This window comes from Barbatula barbatula (genome assembly GCF_947034865.1).
Source record: "Barbatula barbatula genome assembly, chromosome: 3".
Lineage (NCBI taxonomy): Eukaryota > Metazoa > Chordata > Actinopteri > Cypriniformes > Nemacheilidae > Barbatula > Barbatula barbatula.
Window position 1 is genome coordinate 15,304,449 of NC_136764.1, and position 21,816 is coordinate 15,326,264.

Below are 21,816 nucleotides of genomic sequence, written 5' to 3' on the forward strand. Positions count from 1 at the left end.
TTTTAAATGATGTGAAAAGCGACTGACTCATTCTGTGGTCTCTTCTAATTCTAGCCTTGGCTATATGTACACGCAATGTTATAAATGAGGTACAAGTAAAACACAAAGCGCACACACAGAACAGAGGCTAATTTAAAGGAACAAATACACTGCATTGGTTTTTGCAAGATTAAAAACAGAGCGGGGCAGATCAACATAAATATAGTTGAATGACTAAATCTGCCTGTTCTAACTACAAATGCGGTAATGCTATTTACAGAGTTTAAACAGACATCTAGCCCTCTGAAACAACTCTAACACCACGGCCATGCTATAACCAGCCACATAGAAACAGCTCAGAGGAAGTGTACTGTATATTTATTCAGGCCGGTTTATGGCGTCATGAATTAAAAAATATTTTGAGCCCCAGCAAGCTGCCACAAAGAACTTTTTTTTTAAACCAACAAGAATCGCCCCTTAAAACCTTATTCATATTAAATTTTATGAATGTTAACCCTGACATTGCTTAAGTTGGAGAAAGCCAAAGAAAATAAGGGCCAAACATGGCAAAATAGTGCAGGAGCACAATTAAAAAAAGCGCAGGAGATGATAGTGGAAATTTTTGAGGGTTGATTTCTACCAAGGCGCACATTAAAGGGGTCGTATGACAGGACAAAGCGAATATTTAATTTGTTGTAGATGTAATGTAATGTGTATACACAATTGGTTAAAAAACACTGTATTTTCAACATACCGTGCATGTTTGTACTTCCTCTTTGCCCCGGCTCTCCGAAACGCGCAGATTTTTACAAAGCTCATCGCTCTGAAAAGCGAGGTGTGCTATGATTGGCCAGTTAACCTGTGCGCAGTGATTGGTTTAATACTGCAAGCGTGTGACAGAAATGTAACGCCTCTTACCATATTTGGAACATCAGGTTCCAAAGTATTTGTATTGACAGGTACGCCCACCTTACTTGCATGTAAATTTGGGCGGTCTTAGTCAAATCATAACACAAACTTAAGTACATTTGTGGGGGTGTGGTTACACGAGGCGTTTCAGGCAGGTCTGGGTGAGCATTTGCTTTTACATAGAATGCCGAAACTTTAATTTTCACAATTTTACGTGTCTAATACATGCATGGGCAACTTATAACACACCAAAGACACAGAAAAACATGTATTGGCGCCATTTGACCCACAGTCACAGATGCAATGTTTCAATCCCATAATGACCATCGCAATCTACCAAGATCAGCGCAATTTAGCGCAACGTTAAAGGCATTTATTTTTCGCCGTTGAATAAAGCTGCAAATAACAGTGTTCTGATGAGCACAAACCTTAGTAAATTGTGTTGAGTGATTCATTTGAATTTTGGCTGCTAGAATTTATAGTTTTATTTAATCAACACTGCATATAGGAAATTATAGTCTGTCTGATATTAGACCTGTGTTTGCATAACCTTATATGTTTTGCTTATAGTCAACGTTTTACAAATGAAAATTGTAAAAAGCGCTATATAAATAAAGCTGACTTGACTCATTTAAATATTCTCCTCCCATAAAGTTTGCATCTGAAGAGAAAACCCTTACAAATGCATATGTAATAACATCAGTGTCCGTGACTTTTCAGCGCTAATTTTCACTGCGTTTCTTTACTAAATACTGACAGTGGCAAAAGAAACATCTGCGCTGCCACAAGCTGTCTGGCCCTGAATCTTCAAAGAAGATTTTAAATTTGTGAAACAAAAATACAGTAAGAATCTAGCTAAAAATATCTGAGAAATGATTCCTTCTGTTATTTATTAAACACATGAAAAGATAACATAAAGTCATTTACTAATCCCCATCATAACAACAAGTAAAAAGGGACTATTAACGAAACATGAAGTGGGACGCATCCAATTCAGCAAGACTTACAGCACCAACCACTTAATTCATTTCCTCTAGGCCTACATTCTGTAACAATCCACAAAACGCACACACCAACCATAGAGAATGGCTGACATTGTGCCGACTGTTTGCGTGTGACTCACGGCAATTTAAGGCACTTCCTGCAGGATTTGATGGAGCATTACCTGGTTAGTGCTTAAGTGGCAGGCCAGAACACTCAGTGACCAACTAAATAGACACAAATCAACACAGAAACTGACAACAAGGCACATACAGGATATATGAGTGTTGTGGAAAAGTCAAGGTCAAGTGCTTTGAATATTAGTTTAGATATATTTATTTCAGGTTCAATGAGAGACATTGCAAGAGAAAGTTTCGAAGAGTGCCTGAGGGTAAATGTGAGTTGTCTGGTGAAAGAAATTAGGTCTTGTCCAGCTGAACTGAAACTTTGTGTGCATGCTAGTGTGGGAGATGCTAGTGTGGGAGAGAGTGTGAATGTGTGTGAGACGTGACCTGGACCTCAAGCCTCATTAATCTGTAATTGTGTGTGAGCATATGTTGACATACCTTGCTCATCCAAGACTTGCGCTTGCACAGTGTTTTCCTTCTCTTCACTGCCTCCCACAGGCGTCTCTGCCCTGTCCAAAAGAAAGCAAACAATTGTGTATAAAGAACCCTGCAGAATACAGATTGAAGTAAAGGCATAGAAAACTCGACACGCATGTGGAAAACATGTCTGGAAGCAGTAACGAAAGTGAAACTTAACTCGTGACAAGCGTGACTTCAATCGTGTTGGCCCGCTACTCATTGTTAAGGCAAGCACAAACATTTTTATATGCAATGCAAACTTTTAACACGAGCTGATGCATAACGTGAAAACAATTTAACATAAGCCAAAAGACACCGGCGATGTCTTTTACTAATTACAGAAGTGATGAAATTAATTAGGTACATTAAAAGATTGAATAATGTATGTAAAATGCTTGCAATATTGAAGAATACATGATCAGGATCATGTAAATTTAACCCATGTAAATGTTACCCCTCAAAAACAAACCAAGAGAGACTGTAAGGAGTGATAGATGACAGGATGGAATTAGCAAACAACGTGTTACCAAGACAAGAGAAAAGTGACAGTATAGGAGGGGCTTAAACTTAAGACGCAGGCTGGCTTAAAGGAAATTACATTTGCAGACTTTAGTTCTCACACAAAGACTGAGTACTGTGTGTGGACTGACATGCCCATTAAGATTTGGCAGACGCTCAAAGCTTGTGCTGCCTTCAACAGTAAATTAAAGCCCTCCGCTTCACAGAGGAGCAGTGGCAGCAGCGCTTCATGGGTCCACATTCACTGTGTTCTTTTCAATATTAAGCTTTCTATTGATTTATGGGTTGTTAGGATAGGACAATATCTGGCCGAGAAAATCGTTTAAAACTCTGGAATCTGAGAGTGCAAACAAAATTCAATATTAAGCAAATTGCCTTTAAAGTTGTTAATCAGAGGCACCGCAGCAAGCCATCCACTTACAAAAATACAGTTTTAATATATTCAGGGTAAGAAATTTACTAAATATCTTGGAACATGGAATATAATTGAACAAGATCTATAAATTAGTGCTGTCAATCGACGTTTAATCATACATAACATTCGTGTTTTTAAATATACTTTTACATTCTGATAATTTCACCTTTAATCTTCAAATGAATGTAGAAAAAACAGATTTCTTTAACAGCATCATTTTATGAATGAAAGGCAACATTCTGATATTAGCACTGCAACTGATGTCTCTATTAAATTTATTATTTTTTATTTATATTAACAATAATTATAGCCATTCAAAAAAGTATAATTGAGAGCTATCATGTCTAACAGGTAGGAAATATACAGAAATGTAATGAAGTTCTCTTTACAGTCTTCAATACTAAATTCTAAATTAAATACAAAAGAAATCTCATTAAAGCAACGAAACACCTTGAATTTCTTTTTTCTTTTGTTCTTTGTTTAACATTAGTGACAGGAGTCACATCCTCAGGTTGAAGAATGCAGCCCCTTTAAGAGCTGTCTCTTTACGAAGATCGATAACTTTGACCGATACAATGTATTTTTGTATGAATCTTCCTGTCCTACTTAAGACAAGTTTTGTGATCCAAGGTCACATATGTGGAATGGTAATGCAACAGGTGTTCCTCGAGATGTTCTCAATCCCGAGACTCACGGTAAAAGCACTACACTGTATTTAACTCAAAGTCTGACCTGAGTTTTAAAACAGCAGCCAGTAAACTTCCACTGATATTAATACTATTTCTGACCTTTGATTCAAGTGTTGACACGGATAAGGAAAACAGAAAATATCAAGTATCAATACTTCTGCAACAAGTGAATAAAAAAATATTATCAATGCCTTGCAAATGTAAATGCAGTATGGTAGGCTGACCGCAACTTAAGCAAAATAAGCCAAATAACCAAAAACATTCATCAAAACTTTAACCAATACCTTAAACTCCTCTGTATTCATTATAAATGTTAATGTCTGTTCTCAATTACATTCTGCTTGAATAATAACCTCATGTTTACCGAGTGAAAATCACGACAGATTACACTTCACAAAACCTTTCAGAAAACAACTTCCGGACACTGCAGTAAAGTGCATATGATTTGGTATTGAAAGCTGAAAAAGAGTCTGGAAACAGTAAGGAGGAGATCGAGAACAGGGGGATAAGGACAGAGAGACAGAGATATCTTACACAATAGTAAGCTGCCTTCCAAAACAGCACTTTCTGATCTAATATTAATGTAGATGCTAATGTACATCATCACTTACCTGGACGGCCCATCCCAATCTTCTCCAGGTCCTCATTTTTAACATAGTCAAAGTGTGAAAGGCGTGTAACGTTGAGCTCATCTCGGATGCGCAGTAAGTACTGCTGCAACTGCACTTCCATCAGCAGCTCCAGCAGCCACTCAGTGCCCTCCTCACACTGCATGCTGCTGCTGCCCAGCTTCTGCAGAAACACAAGAGACTAATGAACACCAAACAAATCACTATGGGCCGCTTCTTATTCTTCATGCATGCTATGCATTACACACAATGCTTTTCCTTCAACCAAGTCACAAATATCCTAGTGAAATGACTCTTCAAAATGCCTACAACCATACGTTACAATTCCTAGCAAAATATTAAATCCCCAACTCTTTTGTAAAACAAATACTAGTATCCATCCTGAGTGCAAAATTTCGATTGCACATTTAACATGCTTTCAAATGTGATTTAGGTCAGGGTAAGCTGAAAAGATTGCTCATAAAATAAGATACTTTTGCTGTTTAACCACAGATCCCATCTGGTGAGCGCACACAAGTGAAAATGCACACCTGAAGTTCATAAAACACAGATGGCATTGGCTCTGGCACAAGCCACATGCGATGAACCGCTCTCTAAGCCATTTAATGTCTCCCCAAAGAAGTAACTCCATACCTTTAAATCAAACCAACTAATAATGGCCTTACCTCTCTATAGCAGCTAAAGCATCTCCAATTCCACTTCTTACACAAAAACAAACAACATCTTCTTCAATTCATTGTTTCTCTAATGAAACAACAAAACTTCCCTGTTCTCTTTGGGCTAACAAGAAATGGAAAAATATTAATGAAGAACACTGGCAATAGTTGAAGCTTAGGGACAAATAGGAGTGTGCTACTGTTTTCCATACTCTGTTTCTTTTTCTGTTGGAAGAGCATGTTGGATATCAGCTGCTTTCAATTTTCAATCTCCCTCCCCCTTTCTCTCTGACACACTTACTTTCTCTGGAGGCCTTGTGGTCAGTCACTCAACAGCATTAAGGCAGGAAAGATTTATTGTCTTCACAGAAATATCAATTGTAAACAGCAAAATAAACCCCAACCTGCTGCAGGTTGCAACAATTATGGAGTCATTGTCTCTCTACAACAAAGGAAAAAGTTTAATCTAATAGAAAGTGAGCAGGCGTTGAACTTCAAAGACTACACCATGCGAACACATGCAAATTCTTGTAAACAAGATAAAGTAAACATTTTTTAAACATCATGCATAGGTAAAGTATCTCGGATCTAGCTTAGTAAGCTTCTGTTACAGCAAAAAGAGGGGTTATAAAGTCAACAGGTTTACTGAATGAATGACAGGAGGGCTATAGAACTCAATGAGCCCTTTATGCCAAAAGTGCTTCCTGTGTTGACACATAAAAAGTCATGGGCGACAGGGCCTTTTTGACTTCAAGTTAACCATCAATAGATGGACTTCCACTATCAAAGTACAGTCAGATACTCTCCCACACTGAAAGTCCTGTGAAGTCTAGAGCCCTTCTTCTAATTTCTACACACTCAACTTTGGAACACATCGGTTAACTTTTTTGCATTTAGCACTGTTGCTACAGAGGTTTAAAGTTTTGTAGCAAAGACATACAGTTGTAGCACAAGCTTCTGTTGTCATTGTTCAAAAATATGCAAGTAAAGTTCATCACATGAATAGGCAGGTTACTGACAAATTACATTAATGTTACAGACAAAAGGATAAATTAAGGCTATATACTTTTTAGAGTACCTTAATGCCAGTGTTCTGGTTTGTTGCTGGGCAAGGCCAAGTCGTTGTCCACCCCAAGTCTCTAAGACAGGAATCTTCAAAGTTTTTCGGGGCAAGGACCCCTTAGACAAGAGATGCATGGAGCAGGGACCCCCTTATACTTGATGTGTAAACCGAGCTATTTAAATAGAATATTATTGTCGCAGCAATGTTATGTTAAGAAATTACATTACCACTATTATGTATGTATTTGTTGCACATATTGTGCATACTTGTTCTGTGTTAATATAGATTATTTTAAAGGATTTGCAGCATTATACATTTTAATTTCACTGTGAGATGGACAGTTAAACATTTACTTGTCCTGAACGTTAGTTTTTATTAAGGCTTCAATGAGATGACTAACCTTGGTTAATGGCACAAAGACTATTCTTGTGGAGGTAGAGGTTGTCTCTGGACATGAAATAAATCAGTGCAGATGTTATGCATTCTGTTGTAAGAGCAGGCCGTTTTATTAAGTGTTATTCATTTTTATTAAGTGTTGCAGAACACATCGCAATTTTATAATTGTGAGCTCCGTTGTCTTTCTTGTGGACCAGCAGTGTCGCGCCTGTTGCATGAAAATTCAAGGGGCATCATATCAGACTAAGGAGAGCAACATGCAATGAGACCGTATTATTTTGTAGGGAAACTTGTTTGAGGTGCAACAACAGTACACAGGGCGCATTTCATTGGTTTTATACACGTTCAATAGTTTTGTCACAGTTTACAATGCAGAAGCAGTGTGGTGTCTGTCCATTGCCTGTCAGATTATACAAATTTAAACAGAAATCAGAAACATACGAGAATTAACTTTATTTGCTTTCATGCATACTTTGAACTTATCGGAAGGGAGATAAAGAATGCACTGATTGTAAACTTACAGTTAACTTACGCCACAAGCGCTCTGCTTTTCTGCATTGTCTTTTCATATTTTGCACCGCTGTTGAGTTTCTCCAAGGTGCTTTTTGTCTACCACTCTTCCTGATTTTCACAGGGGCAATATCATCAATTACACTTTTAACCTTCGAGTTAAAAGAATCAAGGAGAGAATCAACAGAGTCAGCAGATATGCTTGGTGTTAAGGATATGGCCTTCATAAATAGTACACTAGTGTTCTCATTTAAGCATCTCTTCTTGACAGACACAGATCTAACTTCAATGGCAGGGGAGATCAATACATCAAAGAAAATACAGAAATGATCAGATAGTGCTACATCCTTAATAACAATAGATGAAATGTTTAGACCCTTACTGATAAGTAAATCTAGAGTGTGTCCACGATTGTGTGTGGGTCCATGTACATGCTGAGTCAGGTCAAATGGTATGCTACCATTTGACCTTCACAGTGTCTGCAAGGTAGATATATAGTTTCACAAATCAACTTCAGGAATCAAAGCTCCCCAAACTCTCCAGAATGAACTTCCCTGAAACCTTTCACACACAATGCTATCTACCTACATCCCTGTTACTATTCTACTCTGCTGGCTCAAAAACAGACAAATAGTGAAGGGCTCTGACGTCAAAGTTTAGCCATATCTCAGAACATACCGCTGTGGAACAAACTGAATGTGTAAAACAAACAAAAAAACGTATGTAAAATAGGAAGTCTAAAGCCAACGTAGTCAACTACTGCCAGTCGTGATTAAATTTACATTTCTTTGCGAAGCTGCATTTTCACCTGTACAGTGTACAGACCTGTAAACCTTCCCATTTGCATTTCCAGTACAGCAGTGTGAGGGCAAGATAATTGATCTTTTGTTTATTCAACATGGATAAATGAATAAGGAATGATTAGCAGTCCATGCAGGACACATGCTGTAATCCAAAAAACATTTGGAGGGAAATTTGTTGAGCAAGGCATAAACAGTAAACAATGTAAAGACCAATGCATGTATGTTTTAATCATAATGGGATGTACAAAAACGTGATGTGGATAAGTGTTTAAGATAAAATAAAAAAATGTCATTAAGTCAAGATATTTAAAGCTAAATATTTTTTTTTTTTAAAAATCACAATTCACACAAGCTAAGAAACTTAAAACGTCCCCCGTGACTCTCGCAATTTGCTGTACTTCATTTGTCTATACCTTCAGAATCAAATATGAACTTGTATTACCTACAGCTTTGTCTTTTTGCAACTATACACAATCTTTCATGTCCATATGGTAACTCAAGTAATCTGTCCTTACAGTCACAGTGCCAAAGCATCTTTGATATGTGTGGCTGAAACCTCAACCATTTTCATTTACCTGGTACTGTATATGGGCTGCATCTTGGACCATCTGTTTTACCAACTCATCTCTTCAGCGCTATGCTAAAGAGCTGCTTTCCTACAAACCAGTGCACACCAAATTATTCATAATAATATTATCTTGGCAATAATAATGTTTGACTTAGCATACCATAAGGCAAAATATTTCTATGCCAGCCAGTATCTCCCAGACATGGAAAGACTGTCTGGTTTCAGCACAGCACTGCTGCAGAAACAGTTAAACAGAACCAAAGTCATGACAACAAATGAAGCTTGTGCAGTGTGAAGTAATGCATGTGGAATTAGAAGGCTGCAGCCGCTAAACCCAAGGGAACTTTTGCCATGGTTGTGCCCCATGGCCTCTATCCAAGGAACAAGTGTGACTACACCCTGCACACAACCCCAAGCAAGAATATTAGGTAGTAATGGTCAAGACAAGGTGTACAAGAAATCAACCATCCATGTAAACACTGTGGTGCTAGAAATCGTGATGTCATCATTGTCGTCATGCAACTAAATAGATTCAACAAGGGTTGGCATAATATATGCTCACTGAATAGTGCGTAATGACAAATTTGAAACACAGTCAGTTAATAATAAAATGAGGGGGAACGGTTGCAAACGATGGTCTAAAGTTATGCAATTTGATGGTCAGAAGTATTGTTGGGGTCAGAGACTGGTATGGTCAGATGAAATCCATGCGCACAGCTAAGCTCTAGCACATGTAAGGCATAGTGCGGTTTCACACAAACATAGATGACATGAACAAGCTGCACACACACACAAAAATATCAGTCTAGAAGTTCCCACATCCATACCCCATGCCAACATGCAGGGCAAAAAGAGAATAAAAACAGACTTACTCTGTACACATGAAAATGGGCAAGAAATGGGAATGATTTTTTGAGCTTATCAAAACGTCGCATCTTGAAGATTCAAAGACACACTTAAATTCACAAAACAAACACTTAGTCTATAAGTTCTAGACTCTATTTCTGGAGAGCAGGGTCCAATATGGGAGCTGCATCCGTCAAGAAACAGCTCCAAAGGTTCGAAGGTCTCCCCAGCTTGTGCAGCCCACAGACTACATTCCATCGCGGGACAATCCACATTAAGCTCCTTTACTCAAAGCTCAGCGATAGCATAGAGTTCAAGAACACATGCCAGCGAAATTGTATGAGGGGAAGTGGTGGGGCAAGGAAAAAAAAACCAGACAGGGATCTGCCAAAAGGAACTGTTTACTTGGTAGCCTATAGTAGTTAAAACATCCAGAAGGTTTACACTCCAGTCTCTAGAATGAGCCAGAAGAAGTGAGATCCAAAGTCCTCCTTATTTGATTTTCAAAAGTAAAACTAAAAATAATTTATATTGGAAGATAATCATTTCCGTGGGTTTTCCATTTCTGTCAGTCCAGCTATTATTAGGACATTTTCGTCTCTCCACAATTTCCTCACACTGATGACAGTCCCAATGCCGGCGATAAGAAAATCAAAAGAGCAGCAGAGCTGAGAGACAATGTTGTGCCCTTGTGCTATGTTTAGCTGAAAAGGATACTTGCTTTTTTCCTCAGTGTGTACATGTTTATGTCAGAAGGGGACGTGTTGATCTGGAGCAGGAGGAGCATCTAGGACTTTTTCTCTCTCTCTCTCTCTCTCTCTCTCTCTCTCTCTCTCTCTCTCTCTCTCTCTCTCTCTCTCTCTCTCTCTCTCTCTCTCTCTCTCTCTCTCTCTCTCTACTGCGTGTCCTGCAAAACAGACGTGGGGAACTGCCCCTTCTCTTTCCCTCTCTCTCTCCCAACCCGTGCCCAGGACAGAGACTCTATGGTATTCGGATGGAGGAGCATTTGATCATGAGCCAAAAGGTCAGATTTAACTGCAGGATGGAGAGCTCATTTCCTGTGTTCCTCCCATTTGTTGGGCTCTTAACAAATCCCCCTCCTGAACACCACCAGATCCCCTCCTATCTCTGGCTCTCTCTTCACTAAGTCACCACAACTCTCTTTATATTCTCTCTCTATCTCCGAACTCTGCTCTGAGCTCCCACATGGCTTAATTTTTCTTCTTTATTTGGTTCGTGGCATTCTCCTGCCTCAATCCCTCAAAAAAATGTTATCTCAACCTTCTGTAAACAAAGCCATTTCACATTTTTCTCCTCCCCCTTCCTCTTCTAAAATGTGAAGAGGACGTTTTGGCTTCACCGTCCCTACCAGAATAAACCATTTATACTTTATTTACGTCTCTTCTCTCACATATTCCCCACTGACCATCAAGCTCACAGACTAAACCAGATGTCATCCCGCTGAGCTTGAGCAATAAACAAAATGTACAATGTCAGTTGAGTCATGTTTCTTTTCCCCAGAGTTAGAGAGAAGATGAGGTGAGCAGGGACAGAGGTAGTAAAGCTGGGCCCTGCATGTCATAAACAATCTGCCTTCAATTACTGCTCTCACACAAAATATTTCCAGCGCTGCTTCACGCCATGCAGCTAATGCAGGAGGAATGTTCTGGTGACTTATCGAAAAAGGACTTGCAAGAAATGCCCATTGCAACAAATGCCCAACTATCATTGAACGATTATTTTATTTTTGTTGATTTCTTTTTCTTAGTGTTTTTTTACGTAGTTCACTGACATGGTTTGTACTGTAAATATATTTTTTCCAATTAAACATTTCTTATCTCATATTATTTTAAAACAATCAAAGGAAATACAAACTATTTATGGTTATTTATTTACACATATTTGTGTTATTGCTGCAGCTGAAGATAGCAGAGCAAATGCAACACAAATCAGCAAATCATCTGTCTGCATTTATAGTGAGAAATCGTGTGTACTGCAAGACACTGAAGACAGGTTTGTTTTATTTGACCACAGTTTCTGTTCACATCAAGATCTTCTATTAATAATATCTATTTCAATAAAGTTGCTCAAAGGACAAATCACTAAAGTAAAAAGGATTAAGTACTTTCCAAAAAAACTTAAATTAAAATGACCCATATTCCAGTAAACAAGTCATTGCACCAGATAAACCTTTCACTCCAAATAAACATAGCAATGATAAATCACTGAAGACTTTCTTCAACGTGTGTTTATGTTTGGTGAACTGGAGTTAACGCTGACCACATTTAGACCGGATGAGCTAAATTCACACTACACCTCCATATGTAGCACCTCACAAGATCCACTTTCGCTCTTACAGTATGTCCCTTTTCAGGAATGCAGTCGAAGGCAAAATGCAGTCACAAGCGACCCTGCTGTGTTAAACCCTTGAGACGTATTCAACCATTTAATAACTCAAATATGGTCTCTGTTGAATTGGTCCTGTGTCTGGAAAACTGTCTCCAAGCTGCAGTGCTCTCAGACCACCAGAGGGCAGCAAACACACAATAGAGCTTGTCACTGGAGACAGACTGAGACAAGGAAACATTCAGATTTAAACCAGCACTAGAAGATATTCCCTTTTATTGAAAAATCCATCATGTTACGGTTATAATATGAAAGAAGTTTAGCAACAGCAGAACGATAAGATAGTATGATTCCCCCACATGGCCTTAGCTTTACTGTATCTTTTCCAACACTGTTTAACAGATTATATCTGCAGGGATTATTCCAAAAGGACCCCTTGCAAGCACACATGGAGAACCTACTGAAGAGACCCTAGAGCACTCTTACGCTGTCTCTCACACCCGGAAAGCAAATGAAATGAAGCCACTATTGAGTCCTAACATTTCTCTTATCTGCACCAAGTGGTTCACAACACATTTATGACAGGACAGCAGTGGTAACCGTGACTGGCTCCAATGTTAAATGTTCACATGGTAATCCAATGAAGGATGAGTTTAGAAAACAATACATGTCTAAATGATTACCACATGTTAAACAACAATCCCAGTCATAGGCAAAACTAAACAGGCCAGGGCTTGACATTAAGCATGTTTGAGTACAAATTTTACTTGAAAAAAATGATATTACATTTAAACTGCGGCCAAGCAAAATGTTTTAACACTCTCCATGATTGCTTTAGAACAAAGGCAAGCCAAAATTTTAGTTAGTGTCAGGGCTATACCGTAACTTAACTAAAGTATACAAGTGCAGTTAATCACATGAATAGGCAGGTAACTAACTAACAAATGACATTCATTTTACATTCAGATGGATCAATTTGGGCCATATCATTTTTTATTTAACTACAGTTGTTTATTTTTAAGTTAGATATTTTCAATTCTGTGTATTTCATTTTTTGACTATACTATAGGAGGTATATTTGTCCACATAAATTACTCTAGTATACAATAGTGTTATTTACTATTGTAAATTGCAGTGAAATTCCTAGATACTATAGTGCCTTTGAACCTTACTATAGTATACTACAGTGTTTACTACAGTTTATCAATTTCCTTGTAGTGTTCAAGTTAAAGGAACTTTTATTTGATGGGTCGTCGGACAGACGCTTAAATTTTAGGCCTAGTCCACAAGTACACGGGTATTTTTATAAACTGAGTTTATCCTTCTTCGTTTAAAATGAAAATGCAAAAACACGCTTTAAAGCGCTGTCAAAAGCATGTAAAAAAACAAAAGGTGGCGATATAACCCTTACCATAAAGCCATGTTGGCCAATCAGAAACCTGGAATCTGACTTCAAACAAAGGAGATATTGGCACGCATCCCAACGCCATTCGCCAAATCTCCAGTTTCACAGTCTACACAACAACAGAGTTTCAAAAAATCTTCACCCCCGGGCAGGAGTTTCAAAAAAAAAATCGGTTTGCATGTGGACGAACAGCCAAACAGCTTAGAAAAAGCTGCGGTTTTGAAAATGCCTGTGTTCGTGTGGACATGGCCTTGATTGATGATAGCTTCACTTAAAAGGTCAAATTCTCGTAAAATAAATTCTCAGAGAAACTCTGAAGATTAATCGTATGCGTTTATATCCTCATACAGTGTAGATGCAGACAAATCATCGACCATCACTGGTGTAGTTATCTGTGAACCTCATTCACTGACAAACACAGACCAGCCAGATGACATATTTGAATAAGAGGATTCCGCGTCTGCATCTAGTTATATGGTTAACTGTTATTACTATTTTTTTAAATTACTTGTCCGTTCAGGCAAGTAAAATTCTCTTTCACTTGCCCATACAAAACATTCACTTGTCCCGGACAAGCGTTAATGTTGAGTAATTCATTGTTGCCTTAAATGTGTTGACTTGTTGGATGTTAGGGTCTTATTTTGATCCTTAATAATCAGTATACTTTGTGTTTGTATATGTTTTTGTAGGTCAGGGATCAGACCAGTTTACTGCAGCTTTGAGATCCACCTCAGGATGAGCACCAACCGCCTCATTTGCCCCTTTTCACAATTAAAGATCACAGCAGGGGCTAAGCTCACAACACACAGACAAACATCCCAAAAGTCCTCTGATAATCCACATACGACAGAAAAACACTAGAAACAGGCCTGTTAGAGGAATGAGTTCATCATATTTACAAACGCAACACAAAAAGAACCTAGAGGTAGAAACACAGCTGGACAGACATGAACAGAAATGACAGGACGATAACTGGAGGAGAGAGGTCTACAGGACTGGTGTGAGAAAATGCACATGACACATTTATCCATTAACAGACTTCTACATTTTTTTTTAAATTAAAAACCTGTAAGGTTTTAGGACAAGCATCACTAATGTCTGCCGGCCACAATCAAGCAAACATCTATGTAAACACAAACACACGCAATTCCAGATTTAAACTGACTGGTAATCAGAGAATACATCCTCATTCAGCTGTTCCTGGTCTCACACACTCCACATCAACGGTTCATGCACACTTGAGATGGTGAAAGGAGCAAATTTAGGTCACCCATCTCCATGCTTAAGAGAACGTGTATGCATGTGGGTTATCGTGGGGTCTATTTATTGCATGTGGTTATAACAAACACATAAAGGATGAATGTCACATCATCGAATAAACAATTACATCAGATACATACACCAACAAGAATATTATCAGTTATCCGGATGGTCTAATAGCATGTTAAAAGATCTGAGGTGCCTAATACCTCGTCCTCATCACCATCGCTGGGCAGACGCTGGTATTCTGCATTGTCCCCCATGTTAAGGTCAACGAAGAGTCCAGCTGCGTTGCTCATCAGCCCTCGCATTCAAATCGACATGGATGTGGTCTATTCCTCTGCGCATGGGACACCACTCATTTATACTCCTCATAAGTCGACTGTTTCCTTTGGTCCTGGATGCAGTGTCAGTTTCTATTGATGTGTGACCCCACGAGATCAGTGAGTAGAGTCTGTCACATCCATACGCATTTCCAAATGCTACTATGCACAAAGCAGTTCGCACATACTCCTTTTCCTGAGTGTTTTTTCAATCTGGCTGCTTCGGTGAGCTATCTGAAACTGTCCATCCTTCCTCTTTGCTTATGAAACAGCTGTGTGTGGTGAGAGATTTTTTTTAATGATGGCTCAGCTGATGCCAGGGGCTAATCCCTTGTTATTGTTGTCATGTTTTCTCAATTCATTTCTTCCTCTTACTCCTTCCCCTTGTTTTTTTAAGCCCTGGCTGGAGGTCTCTGCCGTTGCAGTAAGTGGTTGCCCCCGACCACACAGCGGCTGCCTAGTCAAGTGCACTCGCCAGTGAGCAGTGGGCTTGAGGCTTTCGACCAATCAGAACGCACCCTGGCTCTTCTTCATGAGCGCACTTCAACCCAGTGAGCGAATGAGCTTGAGAGAAGCGAAAAACAGCGAAAATAAGACGAGAGCTAAATATCAGCTCCTTTTGGGTGCTGGCTGCACACTCCCTCTGACAGACCTTAACATGTCGCAAAACCTTGTTTTTCAGTCCACTCAGTCAGTGATTTTTTTCTCTTTTGACCGTTTGAGTAGATGATGTGTCAGCTTATAGACCTGTATTGGCATGACCATGGTTTTGAAAGATCTGCCCATGTTTTCCATCTGACACTTAAGCTTCTCGTGTAACATTTTATTTCTAACAGAACAGTGGGTACTGCATGAAACTTCCTGTTTCAATGCAGTGAGAGAAACCACTCGGGTGTGAACACAAGACGGTACACTCTGTTCCTCTGACAACGATCACTAAGTGTGGTTACATGCACACAAGAAAACAGATATCTATCAAAAATCAGCTTGAGATTTACATGGTTTGCATGGAAGTTTGAGACTTGCCGGGTTTCTCGCGTGCATTGACTCCATCGTCAATGGTCTGTTTAGTAATAAAAAATGTAGCGGGAAAACGGTCAGAAGCTGTATTTTTACATCGCTTCTCATTTCCACAGTTCCTGCATATGCAACAATAGTTCTTCATTTTGACGTTGCTACATCAACTGCATGATTCGAGCGGACTTTTATGCATTATTTTACTATTAATGCATTTACTCTTACTATTGCGCTGTCAGACATGCGCACATAAACAAAACTGAAAGAAAACCGGTAAGGGTGTTTACATGCAGCACTTAATCTCTCAATCTCATCCATTAAGAGGTTTTCATATGCTCTCCCCGCTAAAGTTGATTAAAAACCACCCCAACTATCAAGTGTTCAACAGGATGTCAGTATATATACTACCTTTCGTTAAAAAAGAAAGAAAGTAATATGTTGGCACAATTATATTATTGTCCACACAAGTAATATCAAACATTGACATTTACAGCTTCAGATTTAAAGATTTTTAAGACCATGTGAAATATTTTTGTGATCCCAAAATTTTGACTGGTGGTATATTTGTATGTGTTGTTTTTCCAGCCTTCTCATCACCTGCATATCTCAGAACAGTTCAAAATTGTGCACTAAGGAAGGGATGAGTCTGTGTGTTGGCATAAGATAATTTCACAATCTCTCTTTCATACAATTATTTTCCTGGTTCCACACACACAAGATTGGGGAATATTATACACAGTGATGGATGCATCTACATCCCTGTCAAATTGGCATACAGAAGCACACAAAGCATCTACTAAATCAATGCAGTGATTCTCTTTTATTCTGTCCTGGTCATTCATCTCTACCCACAAATAAAAAAGCAGAGCAATATTAGTGCCAGGTCTTTATTCTCATGTCTCTCGGTATGTTTAAGCTCTATTTGCATCAGGACTCTCTCTCCATGAGCAGATGGCTAAAGCATCAACAGCAATGTCATTAAATCGCACTTCACCCAGATACCCCCTCCCCCACCCACTGTTAGGGATATTCTCCTGCTGCCGGGCCTTAACTGCACACATCAACGTGACACAGACACTGTCTTCATTCAGGGACACTTTTCAGGACAACTATACCAGCCTGTCCAAAGGAAATTTCACTCCGTATCAACAACTAGAGGTCGACCGATATGGGTTTTTCTCTGCCCTATGACGATTTTTAGAAATCAGGCCAGCTGATTTTTTTGGCCAATATGTTTGGCAGGCTTTCGTTTTTCCACCTTCATCTTATAAAATCTTATTAAGTAATAAGAAGTGATACAGTGAACATTGCTTAAATTAAACATTTATTGAAGAAAGATTGAGTAAGTATTTATTGCAGGGTACAAGATAGTGTGAAGCATGCTTTTGGTTCATGTTTGTTGGCAGACACTGCTATTAGTCAAATGGTCATAATCTAAGTAAAAACTAAAATAAAAAAAATCACTCATATTACACAGCCTGCTGCTCATAACTGTGTTTTTATTTATATTTAGCTTTTAACCTTTTTCTAGCCTGACAGGAGAGTAGATGAAAGTAAACCGCCACAAAAGACCGCCCACGTACATAATGCGTAAACAAGGGGAAACAACAAGTCAGGATTTAAACTTTGGCTGAAGACTTGGTTTAAAGTTTGGTTTAATGATGAAAAACGTACCAAGCAAGCAGAATGTTTTCTCTCCATTTAGATTTTTAACACACACTTGCAGTGTTTGTAAATTGTTTGCACTTTTTTCGTCCATTTGATAGATAGATCAACCAAAACATCTTAATACCAACTACAAACAGAGTCTGACCCACAGTCACATTTAAGAAGGAAAGTTAACGTGCACGTTTTTGCCAGAAGTTTCATCTTTTAACAAGGCATGGCTGCAGAGTGTGAGTTGCTCCGTCTCACATGGAGCTTCAGATGGAGAGAAATTCTCCGATACAGAAACAGTATTGACAACATCAGAGTTTACTGTAATAATTTAGCCACTGGGCTCTACACCAGCTTTTGGTACCCGTGCATACATGTAGCCTAAACTATGTGGTTGAATGTTCGCTGACAATAAAGTTCCAAAACGTTACTAGCATTCTCAAGTAGCACCATATTTAATCAGTTAAATATACAATGTTAGATTAAGATAGAAGAATACAAATATTTTAAGTTCATTTAAGACTGCTTTTATTAGATATTTTTTATCAGAATGATCCTGCTTGTTCTATAAACACCATTCACTGTGCTGTGATTTACCATTTACTGTGTTTTTCTTATTTTCTCCTGTAAAGCTGCGTTGGAACAATGCACATTGTGAAAAGCGCTATGTAAAAATTTTTTAATTGCAATCCTATAACAAATAGCAGACAGAGATCATCTTGTTTGCTCGACGGCGCTCGAGGGTCAGCTAATGCAGCATTTAGCATTGCGTTAAGGGTCTCAATCTCTATATTACGGTCATGAAGCATATAAAGAAATGCCAATACTACGTAGTAAAATGCATATTCTTGTGTTGCAATTATAAATCCAGTGATGCTGGTAATGATTCTCTCGGCCCAATCAGTGATATGAGTGTAAACAAGTCACATTTTGGTATCGGTACGGTACCTCAACCGAGGTGGTTCTGTACCCAGTGGGAAATATGTTTTCCAGCTGCATGTTAAACAGAGACTGGTGCAGAATGCAGATTAATACTATATCAAGAACATTTGCATTACATTTAGTCCTTCAGCAGACGCTTTTATCCAAAGCGACTTACGAATGAGGTAAGGATAGAAGCAATGACCTAACATTCAGCCTAGAAATCAGATTTCAAGAGGCTGCATTCTTCAAAGGAGATACATTTTCTGTATGTACCATAAACTGTATTAAAATACTTACATGTAAATCCAATCAGGCTTTTGTTACTGATGGTGGTCACTTTTCCTCTGCAGGGGCTTAAAGCGGCCATAACACACAGATCTTCCATAACTTCCACATATCTCATGAGGTGCCTAGTACCTCGTCCTCATCACCATTGCTGGAGACACTTAAAGAGTACTTACAGAATATCGCACCCTTCAAATATCCGTAGAGTCCTTAGTTTGATCACATTTATAAAAGACATAAACAACTGTACGATTATTTCCGAAAACATGCAACGCGTTTCGGGGGAGGAGGCGGAACTAAAGCATGTGCGCACACATTTCCAACAAAACACGGACAGTTTCACTTACCGCATGCGGTTCATGTCCAGTATTGTTTGGGGAGGGGCCCGCTGCTCCATCTATCAGTTTCAAACGATCTCCAAATCCAGCTTTATATCCACCGTTTGTATAACATCCATCACCCAAATGCAGTGAACAGACAAACACAGCTGAACTTTGTGAACGTAGGTCTCTCTCTCCTGCACAGAAGTGAAAGTGACCTCATGCTTCTACGGGGGAATTGTCCAATAAGGGACTAAGAAAATTTGTTACGTAACAATTTGTCATGTTTGAAAATAACTTTCCGAAACCTGTACGAATGCTGGGGGAGTGTAGCGAGCACAGAAATACTACGTCATACGTCCAAGTCGTTTTTTGACAAGTTCACCATGTCAAGCATGAGAAGACAACACATTTAACATTGAAAAAAGTCAGAATGCATGAAACACTGTTGCAGGGCCATTTTAAAGTGATGGTTCATCCAAACATAAAAGTTCTGTCATCATTTACTTATCCTCAGATTTTTTTCAAACGTGTATACATTTCTTTGTTTTGATTAACACACAAAGAAATTTTAAAAAATCTTAGCAACTGACATTTCTGGTAGGGCTATACAAAAATATAATAGTGTAGTGTATCGATAATGATACCTCTCAGGGCTCCAGACTTCAACTACTGTAAATGGTCCCATTTTGCGACCTGCCAATTTTGATTTTATTCTAGTTGTTATATCTGAAAAGACCAGTAGATCGCAAGCCCAACAGTCTCTCTCCGAAATTTTCTGCGCTATATGCAATCTACACAAAATCTATTACCAACAAACATATTGATGAGAAGAGCAATAGGCGTAAAGGCTGTGCACTGCGTGAGACAAAGAAGTAAGCTAATATAGCCAAATCACCTCATATATCCGCTCTTCAATGTAAACGTATGGTGATTTTGTCAGACAATGTCGCGTTTATAAATCAGGATTTTAGCAGCAGTTAAAGTAACAGCTGGTTGGATTAAACACGAGATGTTATTGGGTTGTGTTTAGTCATTATTTAATACTCGTTTTATGTCTGACAACAGAATAGATAATATGTGACACTGGATCATCTTTTATGCCAGAAATCATTAGGATATTAAGCAAAAATCATGTTCCATGAAGATATTATGTAAACTTCCTACCATATATATATCAAAACTTTATTTTTGTGAGTGGATGGCTTGCTACAGTGCCTCTGATTAACAAATTGAAAGGCAATTTTCTCAATATTTCGATTTTGTTTTTCACCCTCAGATCCTAGAGTTTTAAACGATTGTATATCCGCCAGATTGTCATATGCTAACAACCCATGAATCAATAAAAAAGCTTAATTATTCCTTCTTTCAGATGATGTAAAAATCTCAAATGTGGAAAACTGAACCATAACACTGGTTTTGTTGTCCAAGGTCACATAGATTAAATAGCATTCAGTTGAGTTAAAATACAATATAATGTGATCAAAGAGTAGAAGTTAGACAGATTTCTAGTGCCAAAACTAAACCAAATTAAAGCAAACAAGGCGTGATGACGTCAAAAATATGCTAATTAGTGTGTGACATCGTTAATGCCTAGTGTTGTCATAAATATCTATATCTCGATACTGAAAAATCTGAAACGATTCCAAAATTCATGCTCTGCGTAATGATACCAGCTGCGCGTTTTCGCTCTCTCTTTTTTTCCGACAATGCGTTCACGTGCAGTGTGTGTCAACTCAGACCAGGCTCCTCTCACAAACGTTTTCAAATTTGATAATCATATAAATGGATTAACATTAATGAACAATGAATGAGCAATGAATTTGTTTAATTATTAATTTCTTTTAAATGTTTTTAAAAATGCAACATTACCATTAATCCATTAATATTGACAAATGTAACTTTGATTTTAAATAGTAAATGTATTAGTAAAATTAACATTAGATTAACAATTAATAAATAATGTAAAAATATACCTCATTGTCTAGTTAAATCATTCATGTCCTATACAATGGCCAAAAGTAAGTGGAAGCGAGCATGGCGTTTCGAGCTCTCTGCTGACGTGTGGGTATGTGTGATTGATTTAAAAAAATAAGTAAGGGAGTAATGAGATATATAAAACAAATGCTGTTGGAAGCTTCTAATACAGACATTCAACACAATGACAATACAAATATAAAAAGATTTACGGTCTAAGATATGCATATATAAAATGAAATACTATTGTACAGAAAATGGGGGATAATAACATATAGGAGACATTGTACAGGCTACTATATAGTATAATATACATATTAACAGATTGTATGTACACTTGTGCAAATGGATAATGTTGTAAGTAGAGGAAGTGTTATATACATGTAGAAATAAAATGTACATATAATAAGGCAGTAAAGTGCACACTATACGAGTAGTGAAAGTGGTATATTATCTGTTTAGATAAGATGCTTCTGTGTCTGGAAGTCCTGGTGTTTGGTGCTCTGAAGCGCTGGCCAGAGGGCAACAGTTAAAAAAGTTTGTGTGTGGGGTGTGTGGAGTCAGTGATGATTTTCCCTGGCCTGTTTTTCACTCTGGAATTGTACAGGTCCTGAAGTGTGGGCAAAGGAGCACCACTAATCTTCCCAGCACTACGAACTGTAATCCAGAGATTTTGGGTTTCATCTGTACAGGGTTGATGGTGAAGTGTTTAAAGCATGAAGGGACTTCTGCTCCAAAGATCTGTTAAATATA

The 21,816-nt window shown here is 38.3% G+C and overlaps 1 protein-coding gene across 5 annotated transcripts in view; it reads right to left on the bottom strand.

Moving 5' to 3' along the window:
• The window catches only part of tnk2b (tyrosine kinase, non-receptor, 2b), a gene marked incomplete at its 3' end in the record, with an annotated part of 64,186 nt that overhangs the window by 12,551 nt on the left and 29,819 nt on the right, over positions 1-21,816 (bottom strand). For 3 of the 5 annotated variants that reach the window (XM_079452738.1, XM_079452739.1, XM_079452742.1), the window contains exons 1-3: positions 9,577-9,763; positions 4,691-4,871; positions 2,436-2,506 (exon numbers count right to left, since the gene is read on the bottom strand). In XM_079452738.1, coding sequence (XP_079308864.1) covers positions 2,436-2,506; positions 4,691-4,871; positions 9,577-9,639 — 315 coding nt within the window. In that variant the 5' untranslated portion in view covers positions 9,640-9,763. Of the gene's footprint in view, positions 1-2,435; positions 2,507-4,690; positions 4,872-9,576; positions 9,764-21,816 lie in introns of those variants that run through there. The other 2 variants (XM_079452740.1, XM_079452741.1) reach the window with 2 other exon arrangements.